We start from the raw sequence: 20,242 nt of genomic DNA on the forward strand, positions 1-20,242 counted from the left end.
CAAGTGACTGCACCTCTGGGAGCCTCCGGTTTTCCCTCCTGTAAGTAGAGGTGGAGCCCACCCAGAGGGCTGAAGGCTGACTATGATGCCTGCATAAACACCTAGCAGAGAGCAACCCTCCAAACACAGAAGGTCTCTCCTAGCTCTTCATCCCTGTTCCCCACACCAGCCGAGTGTTCTCCTCCTCTGCATCTAGAAAAGAGCTTCAAGTCAAGAATAAGTCTCCCCCAGTCCCAACACACACACACTTTAGTGAGTGAGTGTCTATAAAGATGAACCTACACCAAGCTGACAGCTCAACGGCTGGGTAAATACACACATACACACAAACACAGTGGTCACACCTACAGGCCATCCCACATGAGTTACCTCCTCCCCAGGTCTGTGAAACCAATATTTAAGACACTACCCACTCCCCCTGCTTACTTTTGTCATGAGCTTGCACTCAAAGACTCTAGGTTTCTTTTGCCTTGGGGTTTTTCTCCCCAGATTCTCAGCCAGGGGACTGGAGTTTCTTAGCAATCCATTGCTGCTGATGTTGAACCTTTAAAGCAGGGTCTTATCTAATCCCTCAGGGACTCGAAGATAACTTTTCAACCTGTCCCACCTCTTTGGGTTAAACAAGTCTTAAGGTGGAGCCTGGGCCATGGGAGCTGTGAGCTTTAAGCCGATAAGATGAAGAGAGGAGAAAGAGAAGATCTGAGGTGGGAGAGGGTCCAAGCAGAGGGGTGGAGTGAAAGTGAAAGTCGCTCAGTCACATCCGACTTTTTGCGACCCAGTGGACTATACAGTCCATGGAATTCTCCAGGTCAGAGTACCGGAGTGGGAAGCCATTCCCTTCTCCGAGGGATCTTCCCAACCCAGGGATCGAACCCAGGTCACCCGCATTTCAGGCAGACTCTTTACCATCTGAGCCACCTGGGAAGCCCAGCGGAGTGGAGGGGAGGATGTTAAAGACGCTCTAGCAAGGACTGAGTTGGGTCCAAAGAGCAGGGAGGGGATTCCTCATGGAAAGGCAGACAGTCCAGAAGTGGGAAGCAGGGCTCCAGCTGCAGGCTCCTACCTGGGCCCAGGGCTGTCACTGGGGCTGTAGGTTACCACCTGCATCTGGCCCTGGAAGGAGCAGGGTCCCATGAGAGGGGGCAGCCTGCTCTGCCCAGCTCCATCTCTCTCTCTGCCCCCTGAAAAGGTGGATGGCCCAGGCACACACATAAGCTACAGCGCCTAGTCAATTATTAACAATTTGTTGCTAAGTAAACCAATAAGAAAAAAATGAAAGGCATTGTCAGGAAGCATTTCGATCATTTGAAAAGCTTTCAGAATGGAAAGTGAGGCTAATATGGTAAGATTTCCCTGGAAGTTCAAAGCGCTGTAGATTTTGCTTATCTCGGTGTTAGCATTTGTATGCATGACAGTCTGGCTTGTCACCTGGGGCAGAAGGGCCCAGCGGTTTTCTGTCTCACAAGGCTGCCCGTGTCCACATGCTCAGCTCTGGGCAGCCTTGTAGGCTGCAAAGATCTACAGCAGCGCTGTCCAAGAGAAAGACACTGCCAGCCCCAATGCCAGGCACACATGTAATCTTACATTAGCTAAGAGCACATTTAAAAAGAGGGAAAGGAGACAGGTAAAATCGATTGGAATCATATAGTTTGTTTAACCCAATATATCTAAAATATTATCCTTCCTGCATGCAATCAATATAAAACAAACTTTCTGAGCAATTTCACATCCTTTTTTTTTCATTCTCAGTCTGTGAAACAGGTATGTGGCTTACACTTCCAGCCCTCCCTGGTTGGGATCTTTCAGGGTTTCAACAGCCACAAGTGGAAAATGGCTACGACCTAGGCCAAAGCAGGTCCAGAGGTGGGGGGAGGAAGTGGAAGCTGGGGGAGGGAATGGGGACCAAGAGAACAAAGAGGATGGGGATGGAAGGGGCACTGGGCCCCGCCTCCTAGCTCCTCGGGGACCTAAAGCTACAGGTAGGACACAGATGGGGCCTCAAGAGACTTCCTGGTGACTGTCAGAGAGAACCCCCAGTGGAGAGGACCAGTATACTTTGTCATTCTGCTGTGTGAGTGACAAATGCCAGTTACCATCCCCAGTTAAATGGGCAGCCTGAAAGATCAAGGCCATATAGGTCCCAAGGCCCTACCCAAGTAGCCACGTGTTCCCGGCTCGGAAGTGGTAACAGCCCTGCTCCCATGAGGACAGCAGGCTTCAGTTACATCATCAAAGCAAACAACTGGAAACCAAATGTCTACCGAGAGTGGCTTGTCCTGTTGCCTGTATCAGAAAACCTCCATGGCCCTTTGCTCCCCATCATCGGAGAAACTGCCAAGCGGGGGGACACAGGTGATGGGCCCAGGGCGCTGCTGGTTGGGGTGGCTCTGAGGCCTACTTGTCCAGGGAAGGCTGACTGGCCATGCACTTCCCTGCCTTGCCCAAAATGGCCCCACCTGAGGGGCAGGGCCACCCCACTCACCCACCAGCCCCCACCCTGCCACTGCAGAGTGAGCTAGATGTCTTGGGCTGTCCCGCCTTGCTTTCTGGGCATGTTATCCCTGGGACAGCACTGCACAGAGCCCAGGGCATGCTGTCAGTCAGACTCTAGCTCTGTCCTAGGCAAGCCACTTTAACAATCTGGGCTTTTGTGAAAAGAAGACAAAGCTAACATCTTACGGGTCACTATCAAAAAGAAGAGGATGCATTTATGTTTCTGTTGTAATAAAACTGTTAGTGAACTCCCTGACAGTCCAGTGGTTAGGACTTGGCAGTTTCACTGCCAGCATCCTAGGTTCAATCCCTGGTCAGGGGACTGAGACCCCACAAGCTGTGGGGTCTTAAAAGAAAAAAAAAATGTTATTTAAAACTTTCTGGAGCCACAGGGGCAGTCTTGGGAGAGGCTGCTCATGTACCCACTGTGAGCAGGTCTGCCTCAATGCAGCTAATAAATGCCTGCTGTTTGCAGCCTGGAAGCTTCATCATAACCACAGGTTTTCCATAGACTAGAGCCCAGCCCAGCCTGGGATGAGCGGGGGCGGCTCTGACCGTCATGGATGGTCGTTTGAGTGACTCATGAGAAAAAGCAGCTGAGCTAACTCAGGAGGAGGCGTGGCCGGCACGTGGGTGCTGGTCCGCGGTGGGTGGTCTGCACAGACCAGGTGCGGCCTGGAGGGGTGGGTGGCTGGGCTCACCCCGCTCCGTGGGCTTGTTCCTGGCAGCACATTAACAACGAGCACATCCACGGGGAGAAGAAGGAGTTCGTGTGCCGCTGGCAGGCCTGCACGCGCGACCAGAAGCCCTTCAAGGCGCAGTACATGCTGGTGGTGCACATGCGCAGACACACGGGCGAGAAGCCGCACAAGTGCACGGTGAGTGGACCGGCCGGCCCCTCGGCCGGCTGACGTGCGGCAGGGTGGGCATCGCTGACCACGGAAGGACCCGGTGGAGCAGCTTTGGAACAGTGCGACAAGATTGTCAATGGGGCCTCCTGTCTGCTCCTGCCTGGTCTGGCGTCCAAGGGGCCCCTTGTTCTGTCTGCGGCCCCATTCGTTCACTTACTGTCCCTGAGGCCCGCGTGCATCCAGGTACCTGCGGGGGAGGTGTGCTGGTGTCTCTGTGACCAGGAGCCCCAAAGCTACGCCCCGCTCGGTGGCTGGCCCTGCAGACTGTCCTCTGCATAGGAAAGAGTTTCACTGGAGAGTCACAGGTTAAGTGATGATGGTTTAAAAGTCACTTTGGCCGACTTAAAAAAAAAAAAATGTGAACACAATTATAAGGCCTTTTGGACAGTCTCCCTTATGGAGTCAACAGGATTTGCGACTATTTGGTGAGACCTTTATTTAACACAGAGGAGCCTGGTAGGCTGCAGTCCATGGGGTCGCTGAAGAGTCAGACACGACTGAGTGACTTCACTTTCACTTTTCACTTTATGCATTGGAGAAGGAAATGGCAACCCATTCCAGTGTTCTTGCCTGGAGAATCCCAGGGATGGGGTCGCCCAGGGATGGGGTCGCACAGAGTCGGACACGACTGAAGTGTCTTAGCAGTAGCAGCAGTTATTTAACACACAGGAATTTCTCCCTCTTTCAAAGGGGCAGGCCATTTGTATATCTTCTTTGAGGAAGACTCTATTCTAATATTTTGTCCGTATTTAAATTATTTGTTTTTGTTGTTGAATTGTAGTAGTTTTACTAGACTCTAATTGAATATATGATTTGCAGGTATTTTCTATACTATTCTATAGATATGCTATTTATATTCTATAAAACTTATTCTATAGGTTTCCTTTTGATTTTCTTCATAGTTTCCTTTGAAGGATAAAAGTTTTTGATGTTCAGAGAGTTTGTTTTATTGATATTCCTTGTGCTTTTGGTATCATATCTAATAAACTACTGCCAAATGCAAGGTCACAAAGATTTATCCCTGTTTTCTACTGGGAGTTTTATGGTTTATAGGTATGTAGTTTTATTTATATGAACATATAAATATATACACATATATATTTTTAATAGTGTAGCCCTTCCATTTAGGTCTTTAACCCACATTCATTTAACTTGTATATGGTGTGAAGTAAGGATCCAGCGTCATTCTTTTGCATGGTTTTACAGAGTTGTCCCACCCTATTTGTTGAAGGGACTGCTCTCTCCCCATCCAATGGTCTTGGATCCTTGTTGAATCCAATGGTCTTGGATCCTTGTTGAAACCCAATTGACCCTAAATGTGTGAGTTTCTTTGTAAACTATCAGTTCTCTTCCATTGATTGCTACATCTGTCCTTATGCCAGCACCCCACATGGCCTTTTTTAATTGAAGAATGGTTGATTTACAGTGTTACGTGAATTTCTGCTGTATAGCACAGTGACTCAGTTATATACACACAGACACATATATTCCTTTTTATATTCTTTTCCATTATGATTTATCTTAGGAGATCAGATATAGTTCCCTGTGCTATACAGTTGCTTGATTACCATAGTTTTGTTGTAAATTTTGAAATTGGGAAGTGTCCAGCTTCCAAATTTGTCCTTCTTTTGCAAAATTATTTTTGCTTTTCTGAGTCCTTTGCAGAAGTTGTTTTCTTAAGATCCTGAGTGGTAGCAAACCATAGCCCTCCGACATGAGCTGTAAGCTACAGAAACGGAAGGCCTTGGAGCCAAGTGTGCCCAGCCACACTGGTCAGGAATAAGGGGGCAGATGGGAGGGATGAAAGTTCCTGCTGGGGTTTACCTGTCATTCTGGGGGCAGTTTTCACAGCTACACTGGATGCAGTTGCAGTATCTTTGGAGTAGGTAACTCTTGCAATGATCCTTCCCTCCCTCCCTTCCTGCCCCTCTCTCTGGCTCCCTCTTCCTTTCCTAAAATGTTTCTGGAGTGCCAAAAATGTTTCTCTTTGCCAGGCAAGATTCCTAGGAACACAGAAATGAATAGGACCTAGAAGGTATCTGCTCTCAGGGAGCTTGTATCCTTGTGGGAAGGCAAGATAACAAAACGATTAAGATAATTATAAACTGCATTAGGCAGTATAAAGAAAAAAGGGTGTTATTATAATTAAGAAAATAAAAGAATTGCTCTAGGAGGAGTTGACCCCAAAGACTGAGAGGGAGTGGGCCGGGCCAAGGCCAGGGTGGGTGGAGACAGGAAAAAGCTTCCAGCCAGAGAGGACGGTGTGTGAAAGGCCCCTCACGCGGAAGAACTTAGTGGGGTCAAGGACTAAAAAGGAGAGAGACATGGCCTGAGCCAGGGTCAAGGTGACCTGCTCCCTCAGCAATGTGGGGGACACTGGATTTTATTCTTGGCACATTTTAATGCATAAGAAAGTTCTAATCAGGGAGGGGCATCAGGAAACTGTTGAAAATGATATTTACCGAGTTTTTAATCATATGGGAAGAGTCTCATAATGTGCTGTCGATTTTAACAAGCAGAATAAGCAGCTGAATGCTCGAGATGTTCTAGTTCTGGGGCCTGCAGGGTCCCAGAATGAGACTTACCTGGAGGTCAGCAGTGCCTGTCCTGGGCCATGGAAGGTTTCATTTGCCTCCTTGCACTTTTCAGTCTTCAAGTTTTTGAGATGTGTCATTTACGTGATCAGGAGGGAAGGGAGATGTTGAGAGCCGCGCTCCTGGCTGCACCTGTGGGGCAGAGCGGACCCCGGGGCTGGGAGGCAGCAGTGGACCAGCCCACAGGCTGGGCTCCCCACACTGTACCTGGGACTCGCTGTGTCCGCCCTCACTGACCAAACCCTTCTGTTCCCAGTTCGAGGGCTGCTCAAAGGCCTATTCCCGCCTGGAGAACCTGAAGACTCACCTGCGCTCCCACACTGGGGAGAAGCCGTACGTGTGTGAACACGAGGGCTGCAACAAAGCCTTCTCCAACGCCTCAGACCGCGCCAAGCACCAGAACCGCACCCACTCCAACGAGGTACCCACCTGGGGCGCCGGTAGCCTGCAGATGTCACTCCCTGCCACCCCCTGCCGTGGGAGCCCAGCACACAGCCGCAGCCCCTGTCCCCATGGTCCAGCAGCAGCTGATCACACGCTCCAGCTCCTGGTGTTGCCTGGCCTGCGGTGGCTGTCACCCTCCCCTCCGTGGGGCCCGGAGCCCCCGGCAGAGCTGAGGGGGCCCGTGGCGTGGGCTGTACCTGCCTCCCAGTCTCTCCTAGGGTCAACCACCGTCACTCAGGTAGACTCAGGAAAGGGTGTCTCTAAAAGGTTAGGTACATTTTGGACCCCAAAGGGACTTGCTTTGATAAGAAGTCAGAGGAATTCTCAAAAGTATCAACTCAAGAGTGTCTAAAGACAAGAGATAGCTTGGAAAGGTGTGTGTGTTTGCAAGTATGTATGCGCCTGTGTGCATGTGGTTGTATGTATTATGCGGGGAGGAGGTATGGATATGTACTTGTAAGTATGTGTACACATGTGGGTGTTTATATACATGTTCAAGTGTGCGTGTGTTTGTGTGGATGTGCATACCTGTGTGTACATGTCTGTGTGTATACATGTAAACGAGTCTGTTTATATGTGGATGTCGTGTGTGTGTGTGTGTGTGTGTGTGTGTGTGTGTGTGTGTGAGTGTGACAGCGAGCTCAGGACTGCGCGTCAAAAACCCTGGGTTTTCATCCCACTCCTGGGTGACTTGGAGCCAGTGTCCTTGCCTCTCTGAACCTCTTTCCTCATGAGAGAGAGCAGAGTGTTCAGGGCTGTCTCACTGACGTGTAAGGAGGTGATACACTCACTGATACTAAAAATTCCAACATGCCGATGGCTAAGCTGATCACGCCAGGCACTGTGTTCCCTCCCTCCACAGGCTCTGATCCGTGTCTCCAGTCTGGGGAGGTGGGACTGAGGGTCTCGTTAACCACATGCTTACCTTCAAGAAAAGGTGGCAGGCGAGGCCGGTGGAGTGCGGCTCCATCGAGGGGTCCAGCGCCTCCCGACAAGGGTGCCGCCAGCTCTGCGGAAGGACCGGCATAAAGACGACGCGCAGCGCTCCCCTGCGGGGTCTGCCTTCCTGCCTCATGCGTGACGCCTCTTCTCTTCCCAGAAACCCTACATCTGCAAGATTCCAGGCTGCACCAAGCGGTACACGGACCCCAGCTCCCTCCGGAAGCACGTGAAGACGGTGCACGGCCCAGACGCTCACGTCACCAAGAAGCAGCGCAACGATGTGCACCTCCGCGCCCCCCTGCTCCGGGAGAATGGGGACAGCGAGGCCGGCGCCGAGCCCGGCCGGGGCTCCGAGGACAACGCCGAGGCCAGCAGCACTAGCCAGGCCGTGGAGGACGGCTTGCACGTCAAGGCCATCAAGACAGAGCGCTCCGGGGTAAGCCGACTGGGCGGCAGAGGCCCGGTCCACGCCCCGCCCCCAGGAGGCCATGCCCCGCGGCAGGAGAGCGATGCCATCTGCCCGGGCCCCTCCCCCCCAGAAATGCAAGGATGTCCCTCCTCTCTCCAGCTCAGTATCCCTCCCTTCACCACCTCGGGCCCCCACCGAACCTGTATTGAGCCAAGTGGGTCCCATTCTGCTGGGCTGACCGTGGGGAACAGGATGCCTGCCCCGACTCTGTCAGTCTACAGGGGGCGGGTGGTTCCCGGTGGCTGACTTTCCCACCGGCCCCCCAGGCTCAGCAGCCGCCCCCCACCCTTCTGTCCTGTCTCTGCGTCCTTGCCCTTCTGGCCTGCACCCCTTTTGTTCTAACCACCTGTTCTTTGTCTCCGCCTCTTTCTCCTGACTGTACCTCCCCTAAGGATAGACGGTACTGAGGTGAGCAAGGAGCTGGGTGGGGCTGGGGGAGGGCTGGCATGAGTAAGGGCGGCTGGGGTGCTTGTCCAGGCTCCTCAAGGGCCTGGAAGGCAGCTTTGGTTAGGTAGATAGCAGGTGCTGCAAGTGGGGCCGTCAGAACAGGTCATAGCTGGCAGCAGGGGTCAAGTGTGCCGTCACAGGAGGAAGCCATGGGGTCCAAGCCTTTATGAGGATCAGGGCAGAGTGCAGGTGCAGATCCAGGCTGCAGAGGAGGGAAGGACAGACCTCCAGAAGGTCTTGAGTCCTGAGGTGAGGAAGGTGGGCAGTGCCATGAGCAGATGAAAGCACTGCAGCTTCCCTGGAAAGACCTAGAATGTGGGACCTTCAGGCCAGGAGTGAGCCTGGGATGCTTCATCCCAGGTGAGCCTTATTTGGGCTCAGATCCCAGGTCCCAGTGAAGGTTGCCCACGTTCTGTAAAGTTCCACACTGTACCCATTTGCCTTGACTCAGAGGGAGTGCTGGTTTGGGGAGGGTGAGGGCAAGGGCTGCATCCAGCAGCTACAACCCCTGCAGACAAACTCCCTTTCTAACGACCCATCTCCAGCCTCTTCGGCAGGCAGCAGGTCAGCAGGCCTTCACTCTTCCTTGCTTCCTCCAGCAGCCCATCACTGCTGTCAGGATGCTTAAGTCTCCTCTTTTTGTGTTAATTTCACACGGCTGCAGCAGCCTCAGTGGGGCTGAGCTTCCAAGTGTTCACACACCGAGAGCTCTTCAAGCAGAGCTCTGGCCCAGACACTGGCTGGAAGAGCTTAGGAGCACAGCAGGGAGGCTGTGTGGGGGGAGAGGGGCTGTTGGTGGGAGCCTGACGATTACCTGATGCCTTCTACTTGCCGGGTTGTCTCCATCTATCCATTGACTCTCTCCAGGGGGCAGCTCAGGTCCAGCTTATAGTTGGGGAAGCCGAGGCTCAGAGAAGTAATGCTCTGAAAGCTCCTCCATGCAGCGGCTTCCTTCTCGCCCCCCGCCCCCACCTCCCCAGGTGTGCAAGAGTGCTGTGCTGGGTGGCGGGGCCCGTGGCTTCTGGCACCCTCTGAGTCGGTGCCTTCTTATCACGCTCCCTGTAGCTGTGTCAGTCCAGCCCCGGAGCCCAGTCTTCCTGCAGCAGCGAGCCCTCTCCCCTGGGCAGTGCCCCCAACAATGACAGCGGTGTGGAGATGCCGGGGACAGGGCCCGGGAGCCTGGCAGACCTGAGAGCTCTGGAGGACCCGCCGCCAGGGGCTGACCCCTCCGCCCTGGCCGCCCCCTCTGCTGGTGGCCTGCAGCTGCGCAAACACATGAGCGCTATGCACCGGTTCGAGCAGCTCAAGAAGGAGAAACTCAAGTCACTGAAGGATTCCTGCTCATGGGCCGGGCCAGCTCCGCACACCCGGACCTCCAAGCTGCCTCCCCTCCCGGGAAGTGGTAGGTGGAGGCCCCGGATGCGCTGGTGGGGTGGGAGGGAACCCAGGGCAGCACAGTGATTCACACCCACCAAACACCATGTGCTCTTGAGAAGATAGATCTTACGAACCCATTGCACAATTTTGGAAATTGAGGTTCAGAGAGGTGAAAGTGCTTTGCCCAGATTACTGGCAGAGCTGAGACTTAGCCCAGGCATGAGTGACTCCAAAGCTGATGCTCTTCCAACTACACCATGCTACATCCCCATAACTCCTCAAAACAGGCAAACTCAGCTCCCATCATCCTGTTCCTCATGATCCATTCACTTGTCTGTCAGGCACCTGCCATAGATACCATAGCAAAGACCCTCGGCAGGACAGTGAGATATTCCAGTCCCTATGGTGAAAGGCCATGCCAGCAGATGCAGGATGAGCCAAGTAGCACCAAGGACAGAGCTCAGGGTAGTGAGAGAAAGCAGGGCAGCTGGGGAAGAGCTGGGAGGACTTCCTGGAGGAGGCAGCCCTGTCCTCAGCCTCGGGAAGTTAACCAGGCTTTGAGATGGACGATGTCCTCACTGAGCATTTCCTGAGTGTCGACTCTGCTGAGCAGTGTGCTAGGCACCAGACACCCTGGGGTGCTGAGCCTCTAGGCTGCCCTCCAGGGACTGATGGCCCGTGTGGTAGGACTGTCTTATAGAGGGGTGATACTGAGAGGCTCTTCCTTGAAGGGAGGATTGTTGCCCCAGCTGTTGGAGGAGCTGCCAGCGGATGGCCTTCAATTCCCAGCCTCCTCCAGAGATTGCCTGGGGTGCTGACAGCTGCCTCACCCAAGGTCACCCCTTCCCAGGGTGGCCCACATCCAGGGACAGATCAGGGATGTAGAGGCCGCTCAAGGCCCCAGAGCTCTCCGTGAGATGAGCTGCAGCTGTCTTCTCCCGGTCCACCGTGCAGCCTCTCTGCCCTCCCATGGCCCTGGGTCCCAGGACGCACTCTATAAACAGCCTGCTGGGTAAACAGCCCCAGGGGAGCCCAGCTGGCAACACCCATCCATGGATGAAGAGGGTGCAGGGAGGCTGTGTTCAGGGCCCTCCTGGGCTCTTTTCAGTATCCCAGTGTTCCCCAGGGAGACATGCCACCCACAGCTGGAGACCGAGAATGGGGCGGAATGAGAACACAGGGCCTGCCAGCAGCAGTAGACTGGGATCAAGCGTCCGAACTTCCACTTGTGCCCTGGCAGTAAGTGCCACCATTTGCTCCTGATTGTCTCTTTCTTCCTTTTGTTGAGAAATCATTGACTGGCTGCCAGACCCTATTCCAGGGCTCTAGGCCCAGCAAGCTCAGCGCCCTCCAGGCAGCCAAAGCATTGCCTTTTGTCCCCCATTCCCCACGCTGATGCTCTCCTCTCCCACAGGCTCCGTGCTGGAAAACTTCAGCGGCGGCGGGGGCGGCGGGCCCGCGGGGCTGCTGCCCAACCCGCGGCTGTCCGAGCTGTTCCCGGGCGAGTTGACGGTGCTGAGCCACCTGCAGGAACGCCGGGACAGCTCCACCAGCACAGTCAGCTCGGCCTACACCGTGAGCCGCCGCTCCTCCGGCATCTCCCCCTACTTCTCTAGTCGCCGCTCCAGCGAGGCCTCGCCGCTGGGCGCCGGCCGCGCGCACCCTGCCAGCTCCGCCGATTCCTACGACCCCATCTCCACCGACGCATCGCGGCGCTCGAGCGAGGCCAGTCAGTGCGGCGGCGGCCCGGGGCTTCTCCAGCTCACGCCCGCCCAGCAGTACAGCCTGCGGGCCAAGTACGCGGCAGCCACAGGTGGACCGCCCCCCACCCCGCTGCCCGGCCTGGAGCGCACGAGCCTGCGGACCCGGCTGGCGCTGCTGGACGCTCCCGAGCGCGCGCTGCCCGCTGCCTGCCTGCACCCGATCGGGCCTCGGCGGGGCAGCGACGGGCCACACTACGGGCCCACGGGGCCGATGCCTGCTTTCCCCCACGAGGTGCCAGGCGGCGGGGCGCGGCGGGCCAGCGATCCCGGGAGGCGGCCTGATGCCCTGGCGGCCCCGCGGGTGCAGCGCTTCCACAGCGCCCTCGACGTGACCCCAGGCACGCTACCGCCACCCTGCGGTCAGGGCCGAGGCCTGCGCCTGCAAAGCCACCCGAACGCCGACGGCAGCCTGGCCCGCAGTGGCTACTCGCCCCGGCCGCCCAGCATCAGCGAGAACGTGGTGATGGAAGCCTTGGCGGCGGGGGCGGACGGCACAGGCCCAGAGGTCAGCCTCGGACTGGCAGAGGACGACCTCATGCTCCCCGATGACGTGGTGCAGTACATCAAGGCACGTACCAGTGGCAACCTGGAGGAGAGTACCCCACCGGTGTACCCCCCAGAGAGCACATGCTTCTCTGAGCACCCCAAACTGCCCAGCCCCGGGCTGCACGGCCAGCGCACCATAGCCGCTGCAGACTCGAACGTGGGCCACTCTGCTCCCATGCTGGGAGGCTGCCCGCTGGCCTACGGGGCCCCCTCCAGCCTGAACAAGAACACCATGCCTGTGCAGTGGAACGAAGTGAGCTCAGGCACTGTGGACGCACTGGCCAGCCAGGTGAAGCCTCTGCCCTTCCCACAGGGCAACCTCGCTGTGGTACCGCAGAAGCCAGCCTTTGGCCAGTACCCAGGATACAATCCACAGGGCCTGCAGCCGAGCCCCGGGGGCCTAGAGAACTCACAGCCACACCTACAGCCCTGCGGGGGAGCCCCCTCCGCACCCAGGGGAAATTATACACAGCAGCTGCGGCAGCCAGGGGCTGGCGGCCAGTGTCCCAACATGACTGCTGCAGTGAACCCCCACCCCAGCTACGGCCAAGCCCACCCCCAGCTGAGCACCATGGGTGGGACCCTGAACCAATTCCCCTCCTCTTGCAGCAACATGGCAACCAAGCCAGGCCACCTGGGGCTCCCCCAACAAATGGAAGTTGCTCCTGACCCCACCATGATGGGCAACAGCCACAGGGAGCTCGGCATGCCCAATTCCAGCCTGGCCGGGATGCCGCCACCTCACCCAGCCCAGAACTACCCACAGCAGAGTCATCACCTGGTGACCACCATGAGCCAGGAAGGCTACCACCAAGGCCCCAGCCTGGTGCCTTCCCACCAAGCCAGTTTCCTGGAGCCACAGCAGGGCACGATGGGGGCAGCCGGATCTAGCTTTGGCCTAATGCAGCCCCGGCCACCCCCAGAGCCCGGCCCTGCCGGCCGCCACCGCGGGGTACGTGCTGGGCAGCAGCTGGCCTATGCCAGGGCAACTGGCCATGCCATGGCTGCCATGTCAGCCAACCAGGAGCTGGCAGAGTCTGTACCCAAGGGGACAGTGGGCAGCATGTTGTCCCTACCCCCCCAGCCACCCCCGCAGGACACAGGCGGGACCCAGGACCACAGCATGCTCTACTACTACGGCCAGATCCACATGTACGAGCAGAACGGGGGCCCTGAGAACCAGGCCGGCTGCCAAGCCCTGCGGCCCCAGCCAACACAGCCCCAGGCCTTGCCCTCGCCGGGGGTCAACCAGGTGTCCAGCACTGTGGACTCCCAGCTACTTGAGGCCCCCCAGATTGATTTCGACGCCATCATGGATGACAGCGATCACTCCAGCTTGCTTTCTGGCGCCCTGAGCCCCAGCCTCCTCCACGGCCTCTCCCAGAGCTCCTCCCGCCTCACCACCCCACGCAGCTCCCTGACTCTGCCCTCCATCCCCGCCGGTATCAGCAACATGGCCGTGGGGGACATGAGCTCCATGCTCACCAGCCTGGCCGAGGAGAGCAAGTTCTTGAACATGATGACCTAAGGCCCCGGCCCCTGGCACTGGGCAGACTCAGAGGGACCATCGCTTCCCAGGGCACGGTGCTTTTGTCTGTTTTACCTTTTTCCCCAAAAAGTATTACATAGGTCTGAGGGAGTTTGGCCAGTGGCTGGTTCAGACCACAAATGCTTTTAAGGGCAGGTTTAGGGGCATGCTGTCTGGTCTTCCTTTAGATAATCTTTTGGACCTCTCACAAGTCTCCACGGAAAAGGCAAGGCAGGGGTACAGAACTCATGTACACAGTGCTTCCCAGCCTCTGGCGTTTCTGGGACTGCTCTGTTCTGGCTTTGTCACCTCTGTCATTTGGCTGATGAGGGATAACAGGGGCCCAGGGCATTCCAAGCACACAGGGAAAGAGGTGAGAGGAACCACATTTGGGTTTGAATCCAAAAGCCATACCAGATGTTCTAATCCAGGAAGATAAGCTTCTTGCTCCGGTGCCTGCAAGGCAAAGGAATTCCTGGCCCATGGGAATTCTTCTGTGAAGCTTTATTGTTGAAGCCTCTGACATCCCTTGCTGTGGAGGGGAAATTTTTTTTTTTTTTTTACCTGGATGGTTTGGAAGCACATCCTTATTATGGGTGTCTCTACCCTGCAAAGCCAATTTTGCGGCTGGCTGACTGTCCAAGTGTATATGGATGAGTAAAGTATGAAAACACTGCCCAAAAAAGGAAAGAAAACAGTGTAATACTCAGGGCAAGCCAGAAGCTGCCCAGGCCTCTCCAGACCACGTTTACAGTGTTCATGCATGTAGAATGTAGCCCTTCCTGAAAAGAACACATTTCTAGATACCTCAGGGCTGCTGGAGCTGCTGGGGGTTAGGGCTGGACCAAGGTGAGCTGAAGTGTGTGATGAAGTGGAGCCTGGGTAAAGAAAGCAGGCTGGGGACCCAGCCTCGGGCCGCCCTGGAGGTCTCCCAGTAGGAAGAGGAAGTCGCATGTTTACCTAGCCCTGTTCCTCCAATGCGCTGTCCACCCACCTTATGGTGGAAACTGGGGGGCTGGATGCCAGCCTTTGCCCACATTCCTCCAGGCCGTGCTGTCCACTCACCAGCAGCCCCCTGACCGACCCCAAGCTACAGCATGCAGTCCTGGTATCTTCTGGTCTCCCTTCCCTCCGCCCACCGGTTCATTTCACAGAGAGTAATGATACGCATGGTGTTTGGGGCAGGGGTGGGATTGATTCTTGGGACTCTGAGGGACCATTTCTGAATTTTCCTGTTCAGTGTTGACCAAGTCCCACCCGGAAATGGAATTTGGAACTGGCATCAGAAGACATTGTTCCCGAACATATGGGAGGGTGAATGGATGCATCCTCCCCACCACACACGTTCACAAACATCCCACACCTTTCTCATGTTGAATTTGTGGCAACCTTGCTGAATCCACCTGCATCACTATGAACTTGACACTGACTATGAGCCTGGCTTCAACCAGAACATGGCCAAAACCTCACCTGGGCCTCTACACCCCAGGACAACAAGGACTTTGTCAGGGTTCAATGACAAGGTCAAGTTCAAATGACAGCCTGAGACACCTCCAAGGGTCTGGGCTCTGTGCGGTGCATGTTCTTTCCCTGGGCTAGGATTTCACTGGCCATTCCCAGTTTGTATATAATCTGTACAGAAGACGGCGTCCCTGAAAATACTGTAGGTGCATCATCCGGTCAGATTTATATCTCCAAAACATTTTTAGCTTTTTCTACATGCTATGAATTGAGATGACATACTCAACTTGTAAATAAGTCGTTTTTTGTACATTAAAAAAAGTAATTTTTTCATAATTTATTTGGTCTATCTGCTTCTTCCTTGACATTAGTTAATGAAAACCTGGGCAGTAAATTCAGTGCATTTGAACAGGAATGAGGCTGTATTTTTTTTCTCAGCAGCATCAAAATTGACTGTCCCGCCTTTGCCAGGAAATGTTTAACGCTGGGGCATTTACTGGCTGTTTGTCTGTTGTCTCAGGGCGGAGGCCGGGGAGGGGGAGATGTGAGCAGGCTTTGATGTTGTAGCGGGAATATCTTGCTGTTCTTCCAGCCAGGTGGTTGGAACATCTAAGTTGGCTTGCTAATTGTGAGATGCAGCAATGGTCTCAAGCCCTCCTCATGTCAGAAGCCCCTCTTGGCCAGGCAGTGGGGTGAGCACACTTGAGTTTGTGGGAGGCAGGGAGAGGAAGACAGGCAGCCCCCTGTCCTCTGGTGCAAAAGCAGAATCAGGCAGGCTGATGAAGCCCTGGATACCCAGCAGCTGGCCACGGGCAAAGGAGCCATGGGGAGCAGCCCCATGCAGGGACTCTGAGCCCTCGGGGGTGGTCCTGGCAGGCACAGGGTTACCCGGGTCTGGCGATCCAGCAAGCTGCCACTGAAGCAACTGAGCTACAGCCGTGTGACTCAGGGGGACCAGTGAGGGGGGCCATGGGGCATGGGGTGGGTTCTGGAAGCGGGAGGGGAGAGCCCAGGATGGGGTTGAAAGAAGTAGAAGGCACCTTCTATGGGCCAGTTAGGCTGGCCTCTGGGATCCCAGCCCGGGCCCCTTAACGTCCTCTGCTCTAGGAGAGAGACCTTGGCACCCAGCTCGGAGAGTTGCCAAAGCTGCCTGAAAGACGCTCAGCTGAGAACTGGTTCTGAGGGGTGTCACGGATGCTCAGAATAATAGCAAGTGTAGGAAACCCCTGAGGGGAAGGGAATTCAGCAGGTTTCCTTCCTGGGGGTGTCCCAGTCTTCGCTATGTGTTAGGGAACCATTGCATCTCTGGCTGTATCCTCAGGGTGGAAAGAGTCCAGCCCAGTCAGCCCCAGGAAGTTAGCAGTTTGTACCCTCCGGAGGAGGAACTGAGCAGCCCCTTCTGCTCTCAAAGCCCATCATCTTCAGGCCTCACATCTCTTCTACTTCATCACACGCTGAGTCCCCGGAAGCAGCTGTGCCCTGCTTTGGGGGCAGGGAGAGGCCAGGAGTTCAGGGCTGCCTGAGACTGGATGAGCTACAGTATTAAGAAGTCCACTGAGGCCATTCAACTCAGCCGCATGCTCTGCGTCACTTAACTTCGGCCATGATCAAGCTGAGTGACCACACCCACGAAGACTTAGCACCAGGGAACAGCGTCTATTTCACTCAGGAATCTGGCTTCGCTGACGGTGGGCTGAGCCCCGTTGGGCTGGGCTGGGCGACTCTGCAACTCAGCTGGGAGCAGCTCATCCAGCCGGCTGGGCGGGGGCAGCTTGGAGCTGCTCCACGTGACCCTCATCTTCCTCCCTGGTCAGGACGCTGGCCTGGGCACTATCTTCTCGTAGTGATGGCAGGAGCATGGGAGAGCAAGCAGAAAAATGTGAGTCCTCCTCAAGCCTCTGCTCAGAACCAGGGCACCATCACATTCACCTCATTCTGGCAAAAGCAAGTCATATGGCAAACCCGTATCAGGGGTGGGAAGTGTCCTTCCGTAGGAATAAGAGGGATAGAGTGACTATTTCTCAGCAATAGTACAGTCATCCCCAGTCCGCTCTCACGCACTCAGATCCCTCCCACGTGTGGAATAGACTCACCCAAGACCCCCAGAGGTCTCTCTAGTCAACCGTCAGGCTCAAAGTCTAGGATCATGTGGTCTCCATTTGTTCTAACCTAAAAGCAGAGCTTCTGTGTCCCCCAGGCCCATGCACACGCTCAGCACACAGAGTGGCCTGGGCTTAAAGTCACTGCGGGTTCCGCTCCCGTCTCAGCCGCTGGTCCACAGCCTCTGAAGTTATGCTGGGCAAACGTCACCAGGGACCTTACCCTGGGGTGGAATGTTCCCCCGTCTACTGTTCTTTGCTCTGGCATCCATGTTGGGCGTTCTTAGTTTTTCCATTAACATTTCCATTTCTGGAGAGGGCCCTGAAAAGTGTGCCCTCTTGGGTAGCAGAGTAACTCTTCAACCTCTTCCTGCCTAAAGAGGGTTGAGAGCTTAGGTACCTTATGTGTCAAGCACCCTCAATATACTGCGTGGTTACAATACATCTGCCCACTCAGCTCCCTCACACATGGTGGGTTTTGATATTTGATTCTGGTCTACTCTGCACCAAAGCCACACCCTTAATTCCCTTGTCAATGGGCATCTCTACACTGATTACTGACACCCCACCTCAGGCTATGTCTAGGCACCTGATTGTCACCGAAGGGCTGTTCAAGAGTCATCTTATCCCTTTCAAGGACCATAAGATCAAGGACACACCCTAGACTTCATCTTTGCTCTGAGGCCATGTCTTGCAGGCACTGCCCTAGTCTCTGTGGCGGACCAGAGCTTCATTTGAACATCTTTGAGAGCCCAAAGAGATAAGAGATAAGTGATCGTTTTATTTTCTAAATTCTGCTTGGCGCTGGCTTGTTCCTTTCTGAATTCATCTCTTACTTGTGATTCCTTATCATTTACAGTTCAAAGAAAATGCTGTTTATAATATTCTGCCTGGAAACCAGCCTGCCAAATTCCACAAATTCACGAGAACATTTTCTCCGTCCCAAAAGACCATAGGCAATCCTTTTACCAACTATTTCTTCACCACACCATCCAAGTCACTATTTTTCTTGCCATGTTTCCAACCTCCTCTAAGTGTCCTCACTGCCCTGTACCAAACTGATGCTCCATATTTTAGAACTTGTGCGAACAGCCTCCCGTTCTGGGTACCGATTTCTGAAGAAGCATGGTAACACTGTCTGATAAGCACAGAAGTCCTGAAACACAGAACACCCAGCAACTATTTAGCTTGGGAGTCTGCGAGTCAGCAGAGGGGGTTGCCTCAGACGGCAGCTCAGCTTTGCCCCTGGGCCTTCTCCCCTGGGCCCAGACCACTGCTTGGATATGGTGATGGCACAAGTTCCAAAGGGCATGTGAACACAGAGGAGGTCACTTAGGACCTAGGCTTGGAGCAGAAGGCAGGTCACATGACTGAGCCCCAAATCAATGGAATCCAGGAATGCACGCCTCCTGTAGAATTATCGCAGACCAGTATCTGAACAATTATCCAACCTACCACATCAGCCCAACCCTGATCATATCAACAATCGGACTGAACTGGACCTCCATCTCTCTCCTGAGTCTGTAGCTCACTTGGCTCTGAATCCAAAACGGGAGCAGAGTGGAGTCGTTCACTGATGCCCTGTGACCAGTGAGATGCCAAAGCCAGCTTCTGATCCTATGATGTACTTTTCTTCCCAACCAATAACTTTTGTTATGGTTAAGGAAAATGTATGGAAGCTTTCCCAAGGGGCACTGTTGGTAAAGTGCCTACCTGCCGAGGATTCGAAGATGTGGACTCCATCCCTGGGTCAGGTAGATCCCCTGGAGGAGGGCATGGCAACCCAGTCCAGTATTCTTGCCCAGAGAATCCCAAGGACAGAGGAGCCTGGCGTGCTGCCGTCCATGAGGCTGCAAAGAGTCAGACACAACTTAGCGACTGAACAATGACAAACTGACATCGACTCACTTTTTCCTCTCTCCAAAATGCCAGATTCAAAACTGAAAGTTATAGAACGATTGGTACTAAAATGATTTGAAGATGATTTATTATATAGGCTTGATATTTTTAACCCAGTTTTGCAAGTAATTTTTAAAAATCTGATACCTTATTTCACAGGCAGATGAAATTTGCAGTGGGTTGCCTCAGAATTTTTTTATTTTTTACTTCCCTTTGCTTGTTAAAATACAAATCTGAAAAGCAGGCTCAGAGCAATTTACACAAATACTTTTGGAACAATTTACGACTATCCCACTGGTCAGTGAAACTATCCATGTCCCGAACATTTACAGTGATCACTTGACACTGGCCGTGTTGGGAGAATTTACACCATGGAAACCAGCAAACACTATTAATCAGGGCTTCCTGCCCTCAACCCCAGAGAGCTGGTCGTTAAACATTTACCAGTGTACCTGGCAGCATACTGAAATCCTGTGAGTTGCCAATGGCCCGATGCACCTAGAGATCTTTTCTAAGTTTCTAAGTCCACAAAACCTATTTCGTGGAGAAATTGAGTCCAGGGTGCCATGGCTACCTTGGTCATCTAATTTAGTGGTCCTTGAGCAAGCTATTTCCCCCAGCACTAACAACACAGGCATAGCCCATATGTATTCTCCGGTCCTTCCCTTCTTTCTGGCCCTGGTGGCCTGTGAGTTCTTTGAGGGATGAGCTGTGTCTGATTCAGCCCATGAGAAGCCATAAGTGGTTTTGATTATTTCTGCTGAGTTTAGTTCCAAATCTGGTGGTTCTAGAAAGCTTCATAGAGGAAGATGTGAACCAAATTTTGACAAATGGATAGAAACTGGACCTTGTGAGTAGCCCATTCAGAATTTATTTGAAATGAGGCTTCAAAGAGCTGAAGTTATAGAAACAGTGAAGTTGTCATTAAGAGGTAATGGGGTTTGCTTTTTAAACAGATTGGGATGGGGGAAGGAGGAAGAAGAAGAGGAAATCTGGCAGCTGGGGGCTGAACAGAGACCAAAGGTCTCAGGCCATGGTCTCACAGGAAAAGAAATGGGAATGTCTTGTGGCTGTGACCTAAGGGTCTCTGATGGGCCCTTCCAACTTCAAAAATGCACTCCCCTGGCCTGCTTTGGTTCCAGAAATCTATTACTGAAGCATATTTCCTCTGAGTGCAGGCATTGAAGTCCGCTGAAAAATATAGTCCGTGATGGAAGGATGCATGGAGGAGCCCACAGCAACATTATTAGCCCTCATCAACGGCTTCCT

General features: G+C 54.0%; 1 protein-coding gene across 7 annotated transcripts in view; it reads left to right on the forward strand.

Annotated features, from left to right (window-relative positions):
- The window catches only part of GLI2 (GLI family zinc finger 2), a 262,655-nt gene extending 247,340 nt beyond the window's left edge, over positions 1–15,315 (forward strand). For all 7 annotated transcript variants that reach the window (XM_043894884.1, XM_043894888.1, XM_043894883.1 and 4 more), the window contains 5 exons: positions 3,222–3,371; positions 6,255–6,419; positions 7,542–7,820; positions 9,366–9,702; positions 11,092–15,315. In XM_043894884.1, coding sequence (XP_043750819.1) covers positions 3,222–3,371; positions 6,255–6,419; positions 7,542–7,820; positions 9,366–9,702; positions 11,092–13,514 — 3,354 coding nt within the window. In that variant the 3' untranslated portion in view covers positions 13,515–15,315. The remainder of the gene's footprint in view (positions 1–3,221; positions 3,372–6,254; positions 6,420–7,541; positions 7,821–9,365; positions 9,703–11,091) is intronic.
- The last annotated feature ends 4,927 nt before the right edge of the window (positions 15,316–20,242 follow it).

This window comes from Cervus elaphus, chromosome 33 (assembly GCF_910594005.1).
Source record: "Cervus elaphus chromosome 33, mCerEla1.1, whole genome shotgun sequence".
Taxonomy (NCBI): Eukaryota; Metazoa; Chordata; class Mammalia; order Artiodactyla; family Cervidae; genus Cervus; species Cervus elaphus.